General features: G+C 42.2%; 1 protein-coding gene across 2 annotated transcripts in view; it reads right to left on the reverse strand.

Annotated features, from left to right (window-relative positions):
- The window catches only part of PRKCE (protein kinase C epsilon), a 1,182,017-nt gene that overhangs the window by 589,886 nt on the left and 569,718 nt on the right, over positions 1 to 22,413 (reverse strand). The window contains exon 3 of one of the 2 annotated variants that reach the window (XM_085612766.1): positions 9,780 to 9,842. The exons of the other annotated variant lie outside the window; for it this stretch is intronic. Within the exon in view, the coding sequence (XP_085468892.1) occupies positions 9,780 to 9,842 (63 nt within the window). The remainder of the gene's footprint in view (positions 1 to 9,779; positions 9,843 to 22,413) is intronic. 2 annotated transcript variants of the gene reach the window in all.

Genomic DNA, 22,413 nt, shown 5'->3' on the forward strand with positions numbered 1-22,413 from the left:
TCAGCGTTTAACATAGTGTGTTGCGTACTTGAGGTCAACAACAAGTGGCCATTTTAGAGCATTTTTTTTTTCATACTGGACCAGGCACATTTGTATAAAGTTGCTGGCAATTTGAATGCCAGTTTCAAGACACGCGTCGACACACACGTAAGACAAAACGGTGACGCTAGAAGAGATAGCCAAAGAAAGTACATTCACCACAACACTGGAAACAAAGCATTTCCTTAACGGGGACACGCACACCAAGTGTGTCAACTAATTTGAAAATGAGTTAATTCATCAATGAACAATAAAAACACATGCAAAGTACAACGGTGACACACACCTTGCGTGTCAATGAACCAGCTTTTTTTTTTATCACATCTTCCTTTCAACAGTGTGCTTTGAGGATACGGTGACACACCCACCTGGTGTGTCAATCTTACGCAAACCAAGAGCAGTGTAACCTTTGTTAAGTTGCAGTATTTAGAACATTGCTTTTCCTTTGTGTTGACACACGTATTGGTATTGAGAAATTTATCGAATAGTATTAAGGGAAGCGTACTCTGTTCTTCTTTTTGTTTAGGAACAGACACATTCAAAATTGCATCTAACTCTAGTTAAGAACTCAAAAGCAATATGCAGTCTGTATCACCACCAGTACCTTTCCTGGAACTTCCAGGCAACCCACCCATTTCCTGGAAGAATTGGTATGATGCATTTGTCACCAATCTAGGTGCCATTGGTGCGTCTCGTTATAGAGCTGAAAGGAACGAATGCCTCCTCTTACATTCATTGGGTTTCGAGGGGAGGTCTATTTTCAAACATTTACCACCGTTGGTGCCAACCCAAAATGAGGATGACATCGATGAATTTGTAGAGGCTGTTAGGAAATTGGAGTTACGTTTTGATGTCCAACCTAGCCTCGTAGTTATCAGACACAAATGTTTCAAGCGGGAACAGAGACCGGGAGAAGATGTTGATGTGTTCATCTCAGCTCTGAGGAAATTGAGTGAAGACTGCCAATTTGAGGCTTTCACAGAGCAGTTAATTAGAGACTAGTACATTTGTAAATGTTCGGACAAGAACATTCAGTAAAAGTTACTGTCAATGGGTAATCCTTCACTTGAAAAAAACATTTGCACTGCTAAGAGCATTGAACTGTCAAAAGTATCTATGAAGGAATTGGAGGACAAATCTAATGATATGGTGGGATTTGTTATATCTAAAGATGTAAAAAACATTGTAACCGCACATACCGATAATAGGTTCTTCAAACAGACCAATATTTGTTTTCGTTGTGGGTACCTCTCTCACAACAAGTCCAGAACAGGGTGTCCAGCTAAAAACGTTACTTGCAGGGTGTGCGGAAAACTAGGCCACTTTGCCAAAGTTTGTCAAAGTGGGAAACGGGGTGGTGCATCCACTCAAGAGGGCAAACAAGTCTCTTCTTCCCCGGTTGCTAATGTGTCTGTGGTGGAGCGTTTCGATGACAACTTCAACAATATCCAGGAGGAGCTGAGAGATATGGTGGTGGTAGTAGGTGATGAAAATGTCACTGAAGGTGACATTTCAGAATGTGTAGACCCGTATGTTGACATCAGCATCGGAGATGAGAGCGTGTGTTTGTTGGTTGACTCAGGTGCAAGAATAACAATGATTACCCAAGAGTTGTTTAGTGAGGCTTGGGGGTCACGAACTTTAGAACCTCCAGACAGGTCTCCTGTCTCATATGAAGGGAGGAGGATTGAACTTGCAGGTTTCTTTGAAGACACCCTAGAATTCAGGGGTAGAAAAATTCACGGAAAGGTGTATGTGGCAATCAAAGGGTTGTCCATTCTTGGATGGTAACATCAAGGTCTCTTCAAAATGCTGCTTAGACATGTGACCAGGGATCAAGTCTCTACTGTCTGTCCAGATGATTTCAACGCAAATCTTTTTTAACATTACCTTTCAGTTTTTGGTGGGGGTTTAGGTCAGATTAAGGGATTTACCCATCGAATTAGGGTGAAGGACGACACCGTTCCTGTCAAGCACAGGCTCAGGAACGTACCCTTTAGCATTCGGGATCGGTTATTTATTTATTTGAAAAGTTTTATAAAGCGCGAACAAGACCCACAGGGTTATCAGAGCGCTGTACATAGTTGGCGAAAGCAAGGGTACAGACATAATGAAAGTAAGTAAAGTTGCAACCTGTGGGAAAACATTCAAGTTAAGGAGTAGTGGGGTATCAACAGTGCCATTTAAGACGCAGAGTGAAAACATCATACAATAGTAAGAATCAAGACGTGCAATATGACTCCGGGAATTTTAACAACAGAACAAGAGCGAGATCACCAGTTAATGCAGTTCCAAAGCCAACGGGGAATAGATCATAGAAAGGTAAAAGAAAACATAAAATAAGGCATCCGTGTAATACTACAAGATTTAGGTTATTAACAACACAGGAGCAAGATCATAAGAATAGGGAGTTAGCATTCGTTTATTAGTAATCGTTTGACCAGTTTTTTAAAGGAAGTAGTGGAAGGATTGGATCTGATCTCGGATGGCAAGGAGTTCCAGATTCTCGGAGCAAGACCGGTGAAAGCACGGTTGTAAGATCTTTTCTTCTTGAATCTTGGGGGTTTCAAGAGAAGGGTGGACGTACTTCTGAGGTTCTAGCTGGCACTCAATAGCTCAAGCTGATTTGCTAGATAGTACGGGGTATTGTAGTGTGCGGCTTTATGAGTCAGACACGCTATCTTGAGTCGGATTCTAGTTGCAGAAGGTTGGGGAAAATATGATCATAGTTTCTTGAGCCTGTTATAAGTCTAGCCGATGCGTTCAGGGTAGCTTTGAGAGGAGCTAAGCTAGCTTTGGGAAGTCCAGTGAGGGTCACCAGCCCATATTCCAATCTAGGGATAATCAGGGATTGAACCGCAGGCCTAAGATCTTCTGGGGGGAGGAAAGGTTTGATTTTCTTCAGTGTGTTGAGTTGGAAATTGGCTCCCCTAGTAGTAGCACTGATGTGTGCTTGCATGTTTAGGGGTTTATCCAAGGTGATGCCTAAAGATTTGGCAGAGTCTACAACATGAGGTGTGCAGTTCAGAGCAGTTAGGTGTTTGATTCAGTCAAGGGTAGGAGCCAAATGATTAGGTGGGGCGATCAAAAGAAATTCAGTTTTGAGAGTATTTAGTAGGAGATGGTTTTTTATTTTATTTTACAGAGTTTTATGTAGCGCGAACTTGACCCGAATCGGGTATCAGAGTGCTTTACATAGCACCAGTTGCATTACATGCAGACACATTCATTTATTTTTTTATATATTCTGAGCTAACCATTGTTGAGCTTGGGCAAGTGCAGCATTTAAAGTTTTTATGTCCTCTTTCGAGGAGATCTTCAGGTATAATTGCATGTCATCCGCATACATGTGGTATTGAATGTTAGCTCTGTTCAGAATAACCGCAAGAGGTTCCATGAAGAGGTTGAAGAGAGTGGGCAAGAGGGCAGAACGTTGGGGGAACCCGATCTTTACAGGGGTACTGGAAGCAAGGGCATGTTTAACTTTGAATCTTTGTGTGCGGTTGTGCAGGAAGGAGGCAAACCAGTTTAGGACCGGGCCCAAGAGACCCATCCTATGTTGAAGAAGATCAATCAGGTTATCATGTTTGATGGTATCGAATGCTGAGGACAAGTCCAGAAAGATCAGGAGACAAGGGACATTTTGCTCAAGGGCTCTCATGGCATCATTTAACAATGTGCGTAAGTGCCGTTTCAGTACTGTGCCCTGATCTGAATCCTGATTGATGAGGGTCAAGGAGTTGATATTTCTCAATGTGTTTGCAGAGATGCAAATGTCCGCATTTTTCGAGCAATTTAGCTAGAGTCATACTGCTGGTGATAGGCCGAAAGTTGTTTGGATCTGATAGGTCCGCACTGGGCTTTTTTAGGAATGGTAGTAACTTGCCCAACTTTTAGGCAGTCTGGAATCTTTCCCTGTAAGAGGGATTCATGAATGATCCTGGACCAAAGAGTAAGAATGGCTGGGATTAAATCTTTATAGAGCTTGGCGGGTAGAGGATCACCAAAATGGTTAGAAGGTTTGATGGATGCCATGTTGTGAAGTATATCAGTGCAGTCTGGTAGGAGAAAACAGCTTAGAACAAGAACTCAACGGTTTGTGTCAGAAGGGCATTATCGAGCCAATTGAGTCTTCTCTCTGGCTTTCTCCATTGGTTGTAGCTAAAAAGAAGAATGGAGAACTTTGCGTTTGTGTTGACCTACGCCGTCGCAACAAAAACATCTGGGTGGATTCTCACGCTCTCCTTAGGATTTCTGACATGTTGTCAACGTTTAAGGGATCAAAATGGTTCAGTAAGTTAGACTTAGCATCAGCTTATCACCAAGTGGTCTTGGACCCTTCTTCAAGGCATCTCACAGCCTTTGTGTTGCCTATTGGCTTGTTTCAATACTGCAGACTGCCCTTTGGACTTGCCTCTTCGGCGGCAGTATTTTAGAGAATCATGTGTTCTATGCTCAAGGGGATCAAGGGCGTTGCCGTGTTCCAGGATGATGTCCTGATTTACGGTGAGTCTTGTGAGTCCCACAAGATTCTCTGTATCGTGTCCTTGACATGCAAGAGAAAGGAGTTGTCTTGAAGAAGGAAAAGTGCATATTTAAGGTACAGAAGTTCGAGTACTTCGGGCACGTGTTATCAGAGCATGGCGTAGAACCCAGACCGGGTCTCGTCAAGGCCATAGTTGACAGTCCTGCGCCTACGGACAAGGCTGGTCTTAAATCCTTTATTGGACTCTGCGAGTTTTACTCGCTGTTTGTGCCAGATTATGCTTCAAGGGTTCAACCATTAACGAACATGTTAAAGAAGAGTATTACGTTTGTTTGGCATGATTGCTGTCAGAGAGTGTTTGAATGGATCAAGACCCAATTTGTTAGTCTTGGGGTTCTGAAGCCTTTTGATCCCAATGCTATGTGCACCATCACTGTGGACGCAAGTGGTGTTGGTTTAGGTGCTGTCCTCACTCAATGCATGAATGGTACTGAACACACCTTAGGATATGCCTCCAGGGTATTACGCGGACCTGAGATGAACTTTGCTGTGATTGAAAGAGAGCTTTTGGCGTACTGGTGGGCTATCAGAAAGTTCCATCCCTATATTTGGAGTAATCATTTCCAGCTGCAAACAGATCACAGTCCACTTGTTTCTATCCTCTCGGGGGACAAGATCAAAGAACATACACCAAGAATTGACCATTTGTCTACCAAGTTGCTTCAGTACGATTTTGAAATTACGTACCTTCCTGGCAACAAGAATGCCAGAGCAGACTATTTCTCGAGGTTTCCAATTACGGAAGTTGGTCCACCCATTTGTGATGATGATGACGAAGATGAGGACAACTGTTTCATTGCCTCCTTGGTTTTGAATGACATGTGTGCTGTCAGTGAAAAAGAATGGAGGGATGAATTGGCAAAGGACGCTTTGCTCTGCCAGGTTGGTGAGTGTGTCAAGCATAGTTGGCCACCTTACAAACCTTTGTAAAAGTCTCCATGAAGCTTTCTATGGTAGATGGTTTATTGGTGCGTGGGGACAGATTGGTTCCTCCGGAAAAGGTGAGGTCAAGATTGGTCAGTGGAGAGCATGAAGGGCATTTGGGTAAAACATTTACCAAACGTAGGTTGCGTGAATGCTTTTGGTGGCCCCTGATGGACAAGGATGTAGATGTTTTTGTTGGTGAGTGTGTTGTGTGTTCCAGTGCGGAAAATAATTTTAAGGTAAGAACACCTCCTCTTCAACCCATTGATTTTCCAGCTAGACCTTGGGAAAAGGTTGGCATCGACCTTGTTGGTCCGTTCAATCTGATTCCCACTTCCTCAAGGTTTGCTGTTGTTGCCATTGACTATTATTCCAAATGGCCTGAGGTATGTTTCATGGTGGAGCTGAACTCCAAGAATGTAATTGATTTCCTGAAGGAGATTTTCCTGCGTGAAGGTTTCCCTTCCAATATTGTGTTCGACAATGGTGTACAGTTTGTCAGTCAAGAGTTTGAAAACTTTTTACAACAAGGGGGAATAACTCATTACAAGAGCTCACTCGATCATCCGCAAACTAATGGACTTGTGGAACGCATGAATAAAGTGTTGAACAACTATGTGCAATGGGCATTGGCTGGAAGGTGCAATGTACAGAACGCTGTTTGATCCATGTTGTGGTTTTAACCGCAATAACTCCTCACTCGTCCACTAAAGTGTCCCCTTTTGAACTTTTGCGTGGAAGAAAGCCGTGTTCCAAAGTGAGTCCTAGGTGGATGACGAAGTGGGTGAAAAGGGATTCTGTGGTTGATGTGGATCACCATGTGAGGAGTAACGTCTCTCAAGCTCAGTCATGACAAAAATCTTATTTTGATGCTAGAAAAAGATCTGTTCCTCATACGTTTGTTGTTGGTGACACTGTTCGTGTAAAAATCCCTGTACATAGCAAGAAGATAGATTTGAAATTCTCTAATCTCATGGTTGTGGATAAGATTTGTGGTAATGCTGTCAGGGTGAACAACAAACATTGATGGAATGCGTCCAGAATTGTCAAGTTGTATGGGAATGTTAGCAATGAAGACTTACATGGCAGACCGTCTGATGTTGCCAACGGTTCTCTCTCCATTGCTCCTTCACCTGTATGTTTGCGCAGGAGCGAGAGACGTTTTGTTCCTAGAAGATTTAGCTAATTTCCTTCTTCTTTCTTCCCCTTTTTGTTTCTCTCTTTTTCCCTATTTTTCTTTCTCTCCTCTTCTTTCCTGCTCTTGTTTTCTTTTTCATTTGTTTAAGAGGGGAAGGATAATGTAGTGGTTTCACGCCTTTTCATTGTATTTGCATGAAATGCTCACATCATGGCTGCTCCTGAGGTGAACATTCCACATCAGAATTTGGAGTTCTCGTGTTTGAATACCTGTTCAGTTGCTGTTTGATGACTCTTCTGTGCCAGCTGCTGCGCAGTCCCTGTCATGAATAAAGTTCCTGTGAAACTCCTCAAGTGGCATCCATAATCACTACAATATGCTACAGCCAATAGAAATGGAGTAAAGGCAAGTGGCATGCACAGGAACCAATGAGAAGACAGGAAAGAGAGGCGGCTGGACGTAAGTTCCTTTTATGTTTATATTAAAAACAATAGATTTCTCAAGCACAGCGCAAGCCCTGTGCAGATGAAACCTAAAAATGACTATGTCGTTGTAGAAAGTGACCTTGAATAGCGGGTGCTATTGAGCAAAGTCGCATCTGATAATAAATGGGGCATTTCTGTAAATCATTTCATGCACACAGCTTGTAACATTTACTAACAGTGCTAAAAAAGGAACCAACTCTGGGCTCTGTAGGAGGGTAGTTTTTACAACATTCACAGTCAACAATAAAGTTGTCACAGAGTGACAAAACGTCTTGATGCTCTTCACAACTTGAAGTGTAGTCTCTACTTATAATTCTTGTAGGCGCTTCCAGTCAGAGCACAATGAATCTATTATTAGCTGCAAAAGTTGACAAGAATCGAAAAGAAAGTAAGAGGTACCCATATGCGTGCTGATGCTTCATGCATAATCTTTTAGAGAACAGTCTCCGTTTGGCCCACTGAGGCTTTCTTTTTTTATCAGGGATTGCATTTAGGCCATTGAATTATTGTATCATATTTCAGGAAGGATACATGTGATGCATGTTGCATTGTGCACAGAAACCGTTCCGGACTCAGAATTAATAACAGCGAAGCTAATGAACCGGATATTGCATTCATTCTCAACTGACACCATCAAAGGAAGTAAAAATCTCAGAACGTGCCGATGAGTAAAATTGCACAGCTCATGTCTGGGTCTAAATTGATACAGTCGGGACTACCCAGTTTATGTCTTCTGAGGCTTTAACTAAATTCCAACAATTGTAAATTATGGAATTAGTACCCTTAGGGCTTTGACAATCCCACCCTTCAGCAACAACCATGTGAGTATTTGCACCACTACAGAGACCTCCCCCACCCACACAAATCTGGTGGCAACTTAGAAGTCAACTGCAAACAAAGCACTCCCACGTGGACACTTTATATATTTAAAAAAGCATCAAATTGTGTTGTTATACGTGTTCATATTGTTTCCTAAGTGACTGTTCCACCCAGTACCTCCCTAAAGAACAGTTACTGAATGTGCAATATGCATGAACAACTCTATTTGCTCAACATGAAACTACGTCGCCTCATGCGTACAAGACCACCACAAGAATCACAGATGAAAACTTCACGCAAGACACCAAGCATACTAATCTGCTTCACCGTAAGCTAAAACTCTATCAACCATGCACTACAACACCAAAGCTACAAACTCATCCTCCAAGAAGTGTTCTGGAGCTTGTGAGGCACACGTCAACGCTATACAAATTGCTGCAATGCATTGCAAACATTACACAGTTATTTTTTATATGTATCTCCACTCATGAATGAAAAAATGACTCTATGTCTGGTGAAATGTGATTGAAAAGATGAATGCTAATGTAATGAGAATTGGGAGGGAACATGTACCTATTTTGTACAACAGTGAAGCTAGTCAACTAAGAGATTCTGCAGAGATGTCCCTGGTTAGTCATTACCCATTGGCACCGGAGGGTTAAATAGAACGTGCCCTTCATATCTTCGGCAAAAATCTGACATGCAGCACTAGCTACTTGCCCTCAAAAGCACCTGGCGGGTTTGGTGTCCTATGTAGAGTTTTTGTTAGCAGCAACATTGGGAAGATAGTGTTCCCTACCGAGGTGTGTTCATTTCTCTGTAGTTCAAAAGACCATTGCTCCGAGCTGAATAATTCTCACATGGGATGTTGCAGTGCGTTAGAGATAGAGTTTATCAAGTAAGGGACCTTAAAATCAGGCACCAGGGTGTACCTTGCAGAGATGCAGTAGAGGTTACTGAATGTGTTCTGAACTAGACTCCTACTCACATGTAATGGGACAGAAGCTGCGTATAGGGCCAAGTATTGGAGATCATTGATCTCGCCATTTAGTGTCCAATTCTAATACGTACGTAGAGGGGAACGGTGTGATATCCCTAATTGCCCTGCGAAGGGAATGGACCATTTAAGATGGCTCTGTATCCAGGTAATGCATCATCTCACCTTCCATGCTAGGGACCTGCCTTCTGAAATGTGTATATCTAGGATTGGCTGCTATGAAGGAGCCTGGGATTTTCCGTGAACATGTAATATCTTTGCTGCAGGTTTAGTCCATTTGAGAAGGTGGTTGTGTAAAGAAATACGTGTGCCTGCACCTGAAACACACTTGCTCAAGCAATGTTGCTGACAGCCATTCTGAGTGAGGTTTCCTTTATTCCTTGAGAAAGGGCTAAACATCAAGGGTGAGGAACAAGCACTATGCAGGGTTTCAGTGCCTCTTTATCAACATATACGGAACAGGGCACAACGTAACATCTGCACTACAGCTGGCGACGGGAAAGGGTATTTTACCTCTGCCATTCAAGGAAAGACTAAAAATGTGGCTCCCTTAATATTCTTTAGAGAAAAACAGGAGGACTGCTGCCATCCTATAACAGGTGGAGAACCATTATGTTGGTGTTGGATTAAGGCACTCAGCCCAACACACATTGGCAGGCACAGTGTGTTCCACTGCTGGTTGAAGACATAGCACCTAGTGTGTGCCATATAGCGCTGTAAAAGAAACGCTAAAATGTCATTGAGTTTAACTGTTTAACGAAGATTCAGCATCTACATTTTCATTCAATGCTTTTCAAGCACAGAGCCGCTGATGCCTGGTACACACCATACCTGATTTCGAATTTCTCTTGGTAAGCCCATCCTCGCTCGCTTCGATGTCAGGGTCAACATTTCCTAGTAAAAAGGAAATTTAGATTAGTGTCTCCGGGAGGTAGACATATGTTTGACCCAAGTCCCTGTGCTGCGAATTACCGGCCATTGCATGAGAACCATTCGAGTAATTAGTATTTGTTTAGAGTCAATGTAAAATATGCCTTTTAAATGCAACCCTGTGGATCACTGAGAAGGATGCTTCACCCTACAGGCTTCCCACATGACTAATGGTTACTGTTAAAGCTTTGGATAGGGTGGACCTGGGTGACTGCATTCTGGTGTCTGACTTAACACACGGTGTGATCAGTGAACCCGTGTTATCAGCCATGCCTTAGTTTCTCAGTGGAACTCTAGAAGCAACTTGGAAAGGTAGTGTCCTTACTGTCTTCTCTTTAGTCCTTCTCCTTCCCACCAACTAACTTGCTCTCCCAGGTACATTCTACGTCTTCTTCACTAACGCTAGTTCCCTAAGAAACATTTGTTTCCACCCAAGTCCTATTCTCGCAAAAATAGTCTCCAAAGTTCCATTTATTAATGACACTCCAACCCACAAAAGTCCAGTTCCTACATGACTTTCAATATTAGGTTTGCGACAAACATAAAAACAAATATAAAACATAAAACAAACATAACATTATTTTAAAGTAAAAAATCATAAAACGTGTACTGATGCCATTTACTCTACAATACTTTATATAACTCCAGATACAATACAAGGTATTTCACGATAGGGTTTTATGTCTACTTATCTGTTGAAAATGGAAAATGCAGTTCTGAAAGTAAAATGGTATTTAAGGGTGGATGGTTTCAGTCGTTGAATTTCCATAAGCCACAAAATATTTTACACCTGCTCTCCAAGGTTATTGCAAGTAGTACTTAATAATGATAGCGGAAATTTACTATACTGATAATACAGAAGAAAAAGCAATAACGTATGTCACTGACCCAGATATGGTTTTGCCAAAGGAGATTGTCACCTTAGTTTACTGCATGAAATGTAACTTTTTTATATACTGTGTGTGCAGCAAATAAAATGCAAGAGGGTACTACTGCTAGACACACACACAAACTTTCTAAAATGCACATATGTAAACTTTCTTGTTTTCGTTTTATACCTTCAAACACCCATTAAGCATCACCAAAAGTAAAACTTTCGTTACCAGTGTAAACAGGTAAACACTGCAAAACACAGATCTCATTAACACTGAAATACCATTCAAAGAAAACAACATTTTCAATTCACAGCGAAGGAGCCACCACAATGTTGCTTTATTATAGAAGGCAGCAATAAGTAATGACAATGGTCTCAGATGGGTCTGCTTGAAGTTAAGCTATGTCACTGAAAATGGTTATTTTTCCTTTCGTTTCCTCTTTCTGCTTGTTTCGTTTTGCACATGTACTGTAGTAAAAAAAAACATGTTTTGTAGACACTGGAAAAAAATAGTGTTGTGTTATGTTGTGGAAGTGGGTGCAAAGGTGGAAAAATGAATAAAACAAGAGAGCTCAAATAGTGCTTGTAAAAACTTTATCTGGGCAGCATTGGATAGAATACATTTCTGAAATATACACAAAAAGCACTGTAATGTATCATTAAAGGCATTTAGAACAAGCATTTGCAATGCAATAGGTCTCGCATTTGCGAGAGTTTACGCTATTGGCATTGTAAATGACAAAGTCTTTTATTTATCTGTTTTGATAATTAACACATAAATAAAAGGCATTGTCATTTGCAATGCCAACAACTGAAACTCTCGTAAATGCGATACCTATTTCACTTTAAAAACGCGGCGGCCATTGTCCCGGGCTGCTCAGAAAGTGAAAGCGCGCATGGCGCGCTAAATGTTGCAGGAAAGCATGTAGTGCCAGCAGTAGAAGAAAATTATTAAAGAAAATAGTGCTTACAGACTAAATAGGACATACTGTATAACAAACCTAAATGGGCCAATCGTCATGGGAGGTTACAAATGAAGACAAGGCAGTACTAAGGAGGTGCTTACAAGCCTATTAATGAATCAGAAGCCAGCCTTTTTACAAAGGACAATGACACAAGCCAATTAAAAATATTGGCGGAGAGTGGGCAGAGCTTCAAGTCCATACTCGAATACAGCATGCTTTGCAGAGCAGCGCATGGGCTGCCCAGGCTCGACCTAAAAAGGGTAAATAAATTGCAGGTCACAAGGTGCTTCATTTCCAGTCCTACTCACCCTTTCCACATCAGTGCAATCTGGGACTTGTAATCTGGGGTTAGCTCAATTTTACTTCTTGGTCTGTCACAATGATATCTATAACAATAAAATGTAAAAGAAGCCAAGGGCTGGAAATGAGTTGTTCCTAGGATATGGAGTCAGATGGTGACTAATCTAAGGTGAGAGCACTGCCATAAAACAAAGCTGTTCAACTAGATACACCAACAGATATGATGCACAGGGCTTTATTTGTTGCCACTCAGGTCTACATATCTCGACTAACAGCACAGGACCAGTTTGCCTGCCTATCATGCTCGACCACCCATGAATCAATAGTTGCACAATACAGGAATATATAAGAAATCAGCAAACATTTAATTACAAAACCAAATCAGGAAGAATAAATACAATCTTTGTGGACTACAAATTCAGCTTTAGACTGTGACGCAGGGCAACAACAGCAACCCCTCATCTAATCAAGAAATCCATGTTGATCACTGATAAGAAAGTATCCTCTCCTGGGTCTTTGGAACAGCCAATCACCATCCACTGATCTTTAAACTGGAAAAACACATTTGTGTTTTCTGTCACTTTCCGTCAGTGGTTCACTCCCTACTTTGCCATAGACCACCGATTCGCCCAGATTGGAACCTCAAAATTCTAACAATTCACCATCTCCTGCAGAGTACGTACCACAGGACTCTAACTTGTCCTCTATCATCTTCAACCTCTACAAAGAACCCCTAGGAACTATCCTTACCAAGGCAATGTCAAGATCTGTTAATAGACATAGATGGTATGCAACTCTACCTGAATATATCTTCTGTTCATGACATTAGCATACTCAAAACCTGCCTCGCTTTTGCTCAAAGACCACTGAAAGTCCAGAGTCTACCTAAAACTCAACCTGATAATGGCTAAATTTATTCAGTTCACCAACAACAATCACAAATAATACGAGAACTAAATTAGTCACGATGCTTCAACCCCATTCCCTCCAGATCCCAAGGCAAAACAACTTGGATTCAGCTTTTACATTGACTTCCTTTCAAAAGAGCAAATTGACAAAAAATCCAAGATGGAATGGCACTCCCGCCTGAAGAAACTCAAATGCTTCCTCCCTGAAACCAGCTTAAGAAAACACAAATCCAAGCATTCAACTTCTTAGACCTGCTCTTCCCCATTTCACAGTGATCTCTCACTAACGTTTTCTACATATGGGGGTGTTATTAGTGGTGCAGCTGGTGCGGTGTCACCAGGGCCCTAAGTCGAGAGAAGCCCGGTGTTCTCTGCACCAGTGGTAGATTAATTTGGCAGCTGGTCATTCAGAATCACTTTTTGCGAGTGACTCCCTGGAGCAGGGCTCTGTGTTAACTCTTCCTCAAGGAGTTCAGGGAATTGTTACTGTTATGGAGAGACAGGCCCCAGGTAGGCACAGGCAAAATACTGTATTGAGAACCTGTCTACTAAGGGCTCCTAATAAGGAAGACAACAAAGGAAGGAAAATTAGGAGAAAGAAAAGAGGAGAAATGGATAAGGAGGACATTGAACAAGGAGAAAAAGGAGGAAGGAGATGAGAGAGAAGTGAGGACAAGATGTAGATGTGAAGGAATACAAAAGGAAGAGGATAAGAAGAACAGGAAGAATAGAGGGAGAAGGGTATGGTATTGTTAGACGATGATGAGTGGCAAGTAGAGGAGAGAACAAAGAGGAAAAAAGAGGTGAAATGAGAGAAGAAAATTTAACAAAAGGAGGCTAAAGCGAACATCTTTCGTTCTGTCAGTCTTACATCCATCCATCCATCCTTACATGTCTTATCCTTTTTTTGCTTCCTTTCATTCTCTCCATCCATTCTTTTCTTCATCTAGTTTCCCTTCTTTCTTTCTGTCCATTCATCAATTTATCTTCCTCTCCATCCCTTCCTCCAGGCTTCTATCCATCAGTCCTCTCTCCATTCTTCTCTAAACCCATCCATTCATCTCTGCAGCCATATATCCATCTCCCCATGTGTCTTTTCTCCATCCAACCTTACCACCCCACCTCTTACCCGCCTTCCCTTCCATTTTATTCACTTTTGCCCCATTTAATTCCCCACCATACAGCTGCATTAACAATTCTCTTGTAGAAGTATTTATGAGCTTCTGTTTGGAGGCCAGTGCCTCTGATTAATGTAAAATGAGCGGTAAACAATTTTTTTTATGTTTCTTGATATACAGTCCTACCGAGTGGCACTCACATCTGCTCCTAAAGTGGGGGGACTTATGACACCCGAAAATAACAGGTGAAGAGTGCCACACTAAAGGTCAGGATACAAATCAAAAACGTATTTAGCCACTCAGGATTAGAAAACATCCTATCAATATCAGAATTCCTCAAGCCGACTGCAATTCAGAAAACATCTGAACACCCACGTCTTCATCGACCCTATATCTTTAAACAGAAATCATCACCCACACATATTCTGCCTCTTGTCCAAAATTCAGTGCCGGATCCCTGGGCCCACAGCCAAGTTCAGCTCTCCATTGCTCACTACTATCACAGATGCACTTCCATTTATTCTTCTTGTGGGAAAGATTCATTACATTGGATCTCAGTTTGGGAAATCCCATGTGGAGGATTATCTGCCATTTTGATTTGAATGGGATTGTTGGCAAACGCCAAACCTACAAGACCTCCGACTTCCAGTGCACCTCGGACGTACAACTGTCTTGGCTAATATCTAGATTCTTCCTCACTGTTGCTCCATCCTCGGCTCCTTACAAGAATATCAGGCGATACCAATCGAAACATACAGTTGATTTTCTCGCCGCGACTGCAAAGATTAAATTAGTTGCTAAGCAACACATATTTCTAGGTCTAGCTGTAACTAAAAAAGCAGCTCATGAAAGCAGATATAGTGACTGATTCAGCAAGAGCTCTGGAAAAAAACGCGTCTTTGAGGGTCTCAAAGTGAGCAGCTCAGGAGAAAGGGTGCAATGCTTTGCAGAGAAACTAAGATATATATATGTATAAAAAGAAGAACGTTTTGGTTGAGGTAAGAGCATACGAACAACTGCAATGGCAGATGTAGAAGGTACTAACAATAAAAATTTCTGAAAAAAACAGCTCGGAAGTTAAAATGGATCTCAAGGTGGGGCAGTAAGTAGCTCTTGCAAACCAGACAATTCAGGTTTCAAATTCACAGGTGCAAGTACTATCCCAATTCCCCTTACAGAGTAAGTGTATTGCATGTTGATTTATAGATCTGGACTTCAGAGGAGGCTGTGGCGTTCAAGTGGTTTTAACCGAAAGCCACTCAGGAGTTACACCGCACCGAAGGTGAACTGAATCTTAAAGTTTTTGTGGTGAAATGCACGAGACACAATGAGGGATTCAATTTAATATGTAGTTTGAATCCAAAACTTCCAATGTAAGAAAAAAATTGTAGATCATATGGATCCAACTGAAGTTCTTTACAAACTACAATCAATTTTCAATGTACACACATAGGATAGCCAATTTAGTGGATTAGATTAGTATCCTGAAGGAGGGTGAATAAGCACAAGAAGCATGGGGGTCGAAAGAGCTCCCGTGAGCTTTCAAAGATGGCCCACTAGTTTATCTGAAACCTGTTTGTTCCCAAGAGCTTCAGCTTTTAGAGTACCCCTGTCCTGGTTCTCTAGCCCCCATGAGAGCTGTCATTCTGGCACTTCTGGCCATCAAACATGAACACTGGAACCAGAGAGCAAATTATACCGTGGCATTGTGGGGCATAGTAACTAATGGCATCTGCGTAATAGGATGCTCACAGAGAGTCTAACTGAGTGACGTCACTTCCGGTGCCATCATCAGACATGGTTAAAAGGATGTAAAGTCAAGTCCACTACCCCCATAATTGAAATACCAACAGAGACCAAAAAGTGACCTACATTGTCCAGTCTCACTACACAGTGGCGTAGGAAGGGAGGTGTGGTGGGTGCGGGTCGCCCCAGGTGTCATCACTGAGGGGGTGACCAAAAATGTCAAAAATATGTGTTTTAAACACATATTTTTCCCGTTTTGTCAAGCCGGTGTGACAAGAAATTTTTCGCAACGGGTATCGCCTGACCTTGCTACACCACTGTCACTACATTGGGGCAAGACATGGTCTCTGTGCGATAACTATAAGTATGCCAACAATAACATTATTAGCCTTTAGCTGTAACTTGTTTATATCATAACATAATGTCCCGTAATGCAGTGGTTGGGATTCAATACCCGATGGTGTAGTGGTCTTGATGTGGAGAGGATATACTGGTGTGATTCTTAGAAGAAGAAATATTTACCTGTCCTTTAGAATTCTTTAATGAGCCGGTCTGGTGGCTCAGTGGACTAATGCATCCACTGCAGGGGCCTGTGTTTGACCTCATGGTCACAGGTTCAAATCCCAGCGGGTCCACTCAGCCTTTCATTCATCTGAGGTCGATAAAATGAGTACCATTGAGTTGGGGAACAATAAAAATCTGTTATTCAGCGCCAAGATACCCTGTTGGGGGTGAACGTGCGCTTTACAAATACACATGTTATGTTATCCCAATCAAACCAGATGATGCATTGTACCTTGTCTTTACCCCAGCCCCTGAATAAAACACATTTCGTAGCTGTCTGTACTCTACAATGAAGTGCAGAACGCAGCAGGGAGGGAGGCAGCGCTGTCCTTCAGTGACAAACATTGCCTGTTTCTCACCAACCATGCGCATCACAGGCGTTTTAATGCCTGCTCTGCTGATCTTCAAAAGTGGCTGTGCCTGGATGGTTTGGTACCAAATCCCCTGACGTGCTGCTACACTCATGACATATCCCAACATGAAGGTCTCCAGCCAATTAAGACTCTTTTTAGCAACTTGGCTCAAGGCTATGGTGGCATTTCAGAATTTTATGTAAAAACCCTTTTTACACATTTTGTGTTCAAGAGTGTTCGCATGACATTGTTTTCACACCAAAGTAAAAGCCCTGAGCAAGGAAGGAAGTGGCTGTCCTATCTCTGATCCTCATCTTCCTCACAATCTTCACCGGACAGACATGATGTATATGCACGCGCACTCGTGTTTATTGTCCATCCTGCAAAACTTAAATGATTCTTGATGCTGGAGCAGGGAGACGTCCTGCCAAACTCTGCCCTGCTGTAGACTGAACGGCTGCAAGGCCCCCAAATGTCAATGGCCCTGCGGCCTTCCGGGCTTTCAATGGCTTCTTGTGTTTTGGAGAATTTTAGTCCAGTTGTTTCTGAGAAATATGTAAAATATGGGTGTCTAATAATACACATAAGCAAGGATGAAATATAATCAGTTGTCCTCATGATCTCAGGATAGAAAATGGAAAAACAATCCCAAAGTCTTAAAAATACAAATGCTTAGGTGCCTGTGCAGTGAATCATCATTCACCTGCCCTAGGTGCGGGAAATCTGCAGGCACTCGGGTAGCTGATACCTATTCTAATTGAGGCCTCTCATCCACTAGACCACATGGCCTTGGGCAGCTTGTGAGATTCGCCTATTGCTGTCCATGCATTATCATGGTTTGCAGCTCTTAGGCCTCTTTGCCGAGGTCCAGACTACTGAAAATATACAAATGCATGAAGATTGACCTCATTTTACCTCATTGATCACTGCACTCAGTTTAATTCTCCTGATGCTTGCACTTTCTTCTTCACACCTCCTCTGTTGCCCCTTGACCACCCTGAAGACTCTCTTGGACTGTGCTGGTGCATCCAAAAACTGTAAACAAAATGAATAAAACATCTGCTCTACTACTGACCCTGACTCCACTCACGGGCAGTGCTTAATTTGTGCAGGTGTTTACCATTGCTTAGGCCCCTCACTTATTTATAAATACCAGCACTTATTTATGGCAGGCTAGTATATGTTGGCACTATTTATATATTTTTGAGCAGAGCTCATGAATAATGTATTGAATTTACTTGAAAAAGACAAATAAGTTCAATGGGTTCAAGCTGTATTTACAGCGTTAGGTGACCTTAAATAGTCAAAATGTCACAGTTGTATTGTGTTATGGTTAGTATTTGGCAGTGCTGGCAGGGACAGTGAGTAGTGGCAACCATGGTGGCCTCCTGAGAAATACTTCAGCCCTGACAAGTACATTTTTACAAATTAAGCACTGCTCCCTGGGTCAAACTACCTTTGCTGTGAGGGGTGCCTCTCCCGAGGAAGCTACACATGCAAGCAAACGAGAGCTATGTCCCAAATACATTTCCCCAGTGGTTCCCAACCTGTGATCCAGGGACCCGTGGGGGTCCGCAAAGCCTCCTAAGAGGGTCCAAGAATACTTAGAAAATTCTATAATATTAACTGTTTATTAAGTGTAAATAAATAAAAAAGCTAAATGCACAATTGAAAATTTTAAAATGCACTGTAAATGGACAGACATTGGAAATTGGAGACTAAAAACTAAATCAGCATCCTCCGATTGATTTGAGGGAGCAGTGCAAGTGCCTCAAACAGAACAAAGTATGGATGATGAGTGGCTTCAATCGAATTTAGAAAAGCTTCAACCTTCTTAAAAAAAAATATATATTATATTTATGTGTTTGGGCATTTAATAAAATGTGTCATCGTTTGTGTATCTGTTTGAATGTTTTTTTCTGTATTTTGTGTGTATTGTTTTGCGGTTCAAATCATCAACAATGCTTTGGCTGTGGCCCTCGGCATGCAGCGATGACTCAGTGGGGAGCCCCCAGATTCCAATAATGATTCGGGGGCAAGTCGGTCCCCCGGGTTCCAGTACTCATTAATTGGAGGGCCTCAGATGTCAGAAGGTTGTGAACCAATGCATTACCTCATAACGTTTTGGCATGGGACACATTGTTATAATTGTAGCCCTTGAACACTGGGTAACATATTTTTTCAGGGTTTATTTACATGTGGTGAGCATGCTGTGTATGTGCTCATAGATGAACTGCGATGGATGCCACATTAGCACCTGCGTAGGATCGGTCAGCATGCGTGCCAAGGAAGCCTGCAAAAGACCATACTGTAAGTCAGCATTTGCAGAATGTTTTTAGTTGATGCCCCAAAACATCTTCATCACAATAAAACCCAGTCGCGGCCTGTGCATGTAATAGCAGTGGGGCAGTGGGGCCGGCTATTCAATAGATGACCACGAGCTAAAATGTAATAAATAATTAATTTTCCCTCGTTGCCGTCTGTCGAAATCCCCCCCTGCACCCGGCCGCACCGCTCTTACCGGCACGGGCCGCGGCTGATAAAACCACAACTTGAATTTGTTTAGAAAGCACAAACGCACCTACATTCGCATGTTTGGCTCAAACTGTGAAGCTTTCACTGCTAAAGCAAGCACAGCACGCCTGAAATCAGGGCTGAATAAAACGCCTCCTGTCTTGTGTTTTTTTGAGCTGCAAAATGCCTGTGGGGTCAACATCGGGGAGCGCATTGCGAAAGAAATAATGCCATTATTGTCTTCAACAAAAACATTTGATTTCCATGCGGGCGGCATTTGTATTGAGATGCTATTTATAAACATACATATACCACTCAGCTAGCATAGTACTGCAGAGTCACACACTCACAGGGCAGGGTGAGCTTTGAGAATTCCCTCCCATAGGAAATGTTTCTAGGCCTTGGACGTCATTTAGTGGTCGCAGCTGCGACCCCTGGTTACCCACTTGTGACCCCTAGCACTGCTCTTGCGACCCCTGGCCTAAGAGTGGCAAAATCGGTGCCAGGAAAACAGAGGCAGCCCAATTTTATGGGCATAGTGCTCCAACTTAGTTTTCTGCTCATTTGTTATTAAGCCAACCGTGAATAATATTTCACTATTCACTATTTGTGAAATAAAGAATGGAACACCAGGAGCTGGAACGAGGCCCTCAGTGACATATGTAGTAAGTAAAGCAAACATGTTTGTAAATGTATGTAGGGTGTGTACGTGAGAGTCAGAGTGTGTTTGTGAGCATGTCTGTATGTATAAGCATGGAGGGTGGTTGAAAATGCATGAGAGGCAGTGATCGGTAGTGAGTCAGTGACAGATGAGTGAGAACAAATGTGAAGTTTGAGTGAGTTAAAGTGAATGTGAGTGACAGTGAGTGTGTATGAAGGACAGAGAATGAGTGAGTGTGTGATAGTAAGTGAGAACGATGGAATGAGAGCAACTATTATTAAGCATGATTGAGTCTGAGTCAGAATGAGTGAGAGGGTTAGAGTGAGTGCAGTATAGTGAGTGAGAATAAATTAGAACAAGTGAGAATGAATGATGGAGTGTGAGTGAGAATGTGTGAGTGTATGTAAGTGAGCGTGAGTGAGAATGTGGTGGTATGCTTGCTAGTCTTGCTTAACTTCTCATAAGGGAGGAAAACTAAGGCATATGGGACGGGGCAACCATGACGAAATACTGGCCCTGACGTACTAGAAGCAATTTGACATAAGGGTAACACAATGTATATGATGGCATTCATTCCAAAATTCTGACAATGGTATATTGAAGGCAATTTTTGGCATAAGGGGGCACCCAAGGTATATGATGGGAATGCTGGTACAAGCACAATGGAGGTAATTTTTGGCATAAGGGGGCATACATAGCACATTCTGTAATCAATAGGGTGAACTCCTCAAAAGTGTCAGGTTTCATCGACTTGGCACACCTTTTAAAGGACTTGAATATGAGTGTGTGGCCTTTCAGAGCCTATGGCTTTTTAGCAAATTTATTTGAAAATTGTGCTTTTTAATGCACTATTTATCCCCATTTAAAAAAAACTTCTGTGAGATCTCACCCCCCCCCCCCCCCCAGCCCACTTCACTACAATTCTGGGTAAGCGTTACATTCCACCACGTTCAAAGAATATGCTAGCACCATAACATAGGTGATTTCTAAAATGGTCATTTGTCTGTGCTGTGTTATACTATTCATGCAGTTATTAAAGAACTTCAGTGATGTAACTTATTGTGGTGTCTTCGGGATTTCGTCATGCAACACCACTACCTGGAGATACTTAGGATCAAGTGTCATATGATGTCATTTCCGCTGTCCCTGGCACTTTGATGAATTGACATCCATTTTCTAGACCCAGGAACGAGCAGTGGACAGTGACACCATGCACTCCTTCTCTGAAGGTGCTTCAAGGGCAGATAAAATTCAAGGGAGTGGAAAAGAAAGAGTCAAAGGGAAGGACTGGAGCAACCTTCTCTTCTTTTGAGAGCACGGTGGACAAATATACTCTGTCCTCTCTGTGGCCATCTTTCTTTCCCTATGTGTGCATGAGCCCCTGCTTTCGCTGTGTGACACTATGGGGAACAGGCTGCATGGATGCACTGCATGGACAGAGACAGACATATATAGCAGGAGAAATGTCTAAATATCCAGTCAACTGGTGCACTGGAGCCACTGGCCCTACGTCACTAGCATGGTTGCTGTTCTTTACGTCACTGAATACCAAACAGCTCTCATATTTCATAATTTATAGCATTATCATTATGTCTTCACTCAGAGTCGAAAGCTCCCTTCAGGCAGACCTTGATTGGCCCACACTGCTTGCAACATTTTGGAAGAGTTGGTTGTTTCTACACCTTGCTTCTCCTGCATAAGTCCTTTGAATGAAATCCCGGATTCACTTGAGAGCCCTGGCGGTATGTATGTTCCCGGTGTATTGGTTTCATTTTATACTTCCAGGTGATTTTCTGGTACTATGCTCTGCTATGCGAAGAGCAATAAAAAGTAGATTTATATAAAAATCCAAGTTACACTACTTAACACGGTGAGGGCATACCAAAAACATGAGTAAACAAGCATTTGCAAAGCAATAGGTCTCGCATTTACGCGAGTTTGAGCTATTGGCTTTGTAAATGACAATGGCTTTTATTTATGTTTTAAAATCAAAACCTAAATAAACGGCATTGTCATTTACAATGCCAATAGCTCAAAGTCACATAAATGCGAGACCTAGTGCATTGCAAATGCTTGTTTTTACTGCGGCTACGTATGGCAGAAGTCAGCAACTGGTGACACCAGTGCTTGATAGAGACAGCTGTACCCTGGCAAAATGTCACTATAGTCAGCCTGGTCTTTGTCTATTTTCTTATATTTTCATAAGTTAGCCTAGAACGCACGCAACACCCAACATGTTATGTCGTTTGCACCGGAAACAACGATGTACCCAGCTACATTCCCAATCACTCCACTGTTTCTAGGTTGCCCAGGTTATTCTAAAATTGGCAACACAGGCACAAGCTGGATTTGCGATAAACTGGCACTCACAGTGTCAAACATAAGACAATTAAATATAAGCAAATTTCAACCATTGAAATGTAACACAAGCAAACTGGAATCTAGGCAGCTATGGAAGAAAGATTTTAAACAGGTGGAGGAAGACGATAGGGAAGAGAAGGAAGGAAGAGGGGAGAGAGGTGTAGGACATAA

This window comes from Triturus cristatus, chromosome 6 (genome assembly GCF_964204655.1).
Source record: "Triturus cristatus chromosome 6, aTriCri1.1, whole genome shotgun sequence".
Lineage (NCBI taxonomy): Eukaryota > Metazoa > Chordata > Amphibia > Caudata > Salamandridae > Triturus > Triturus cristatus.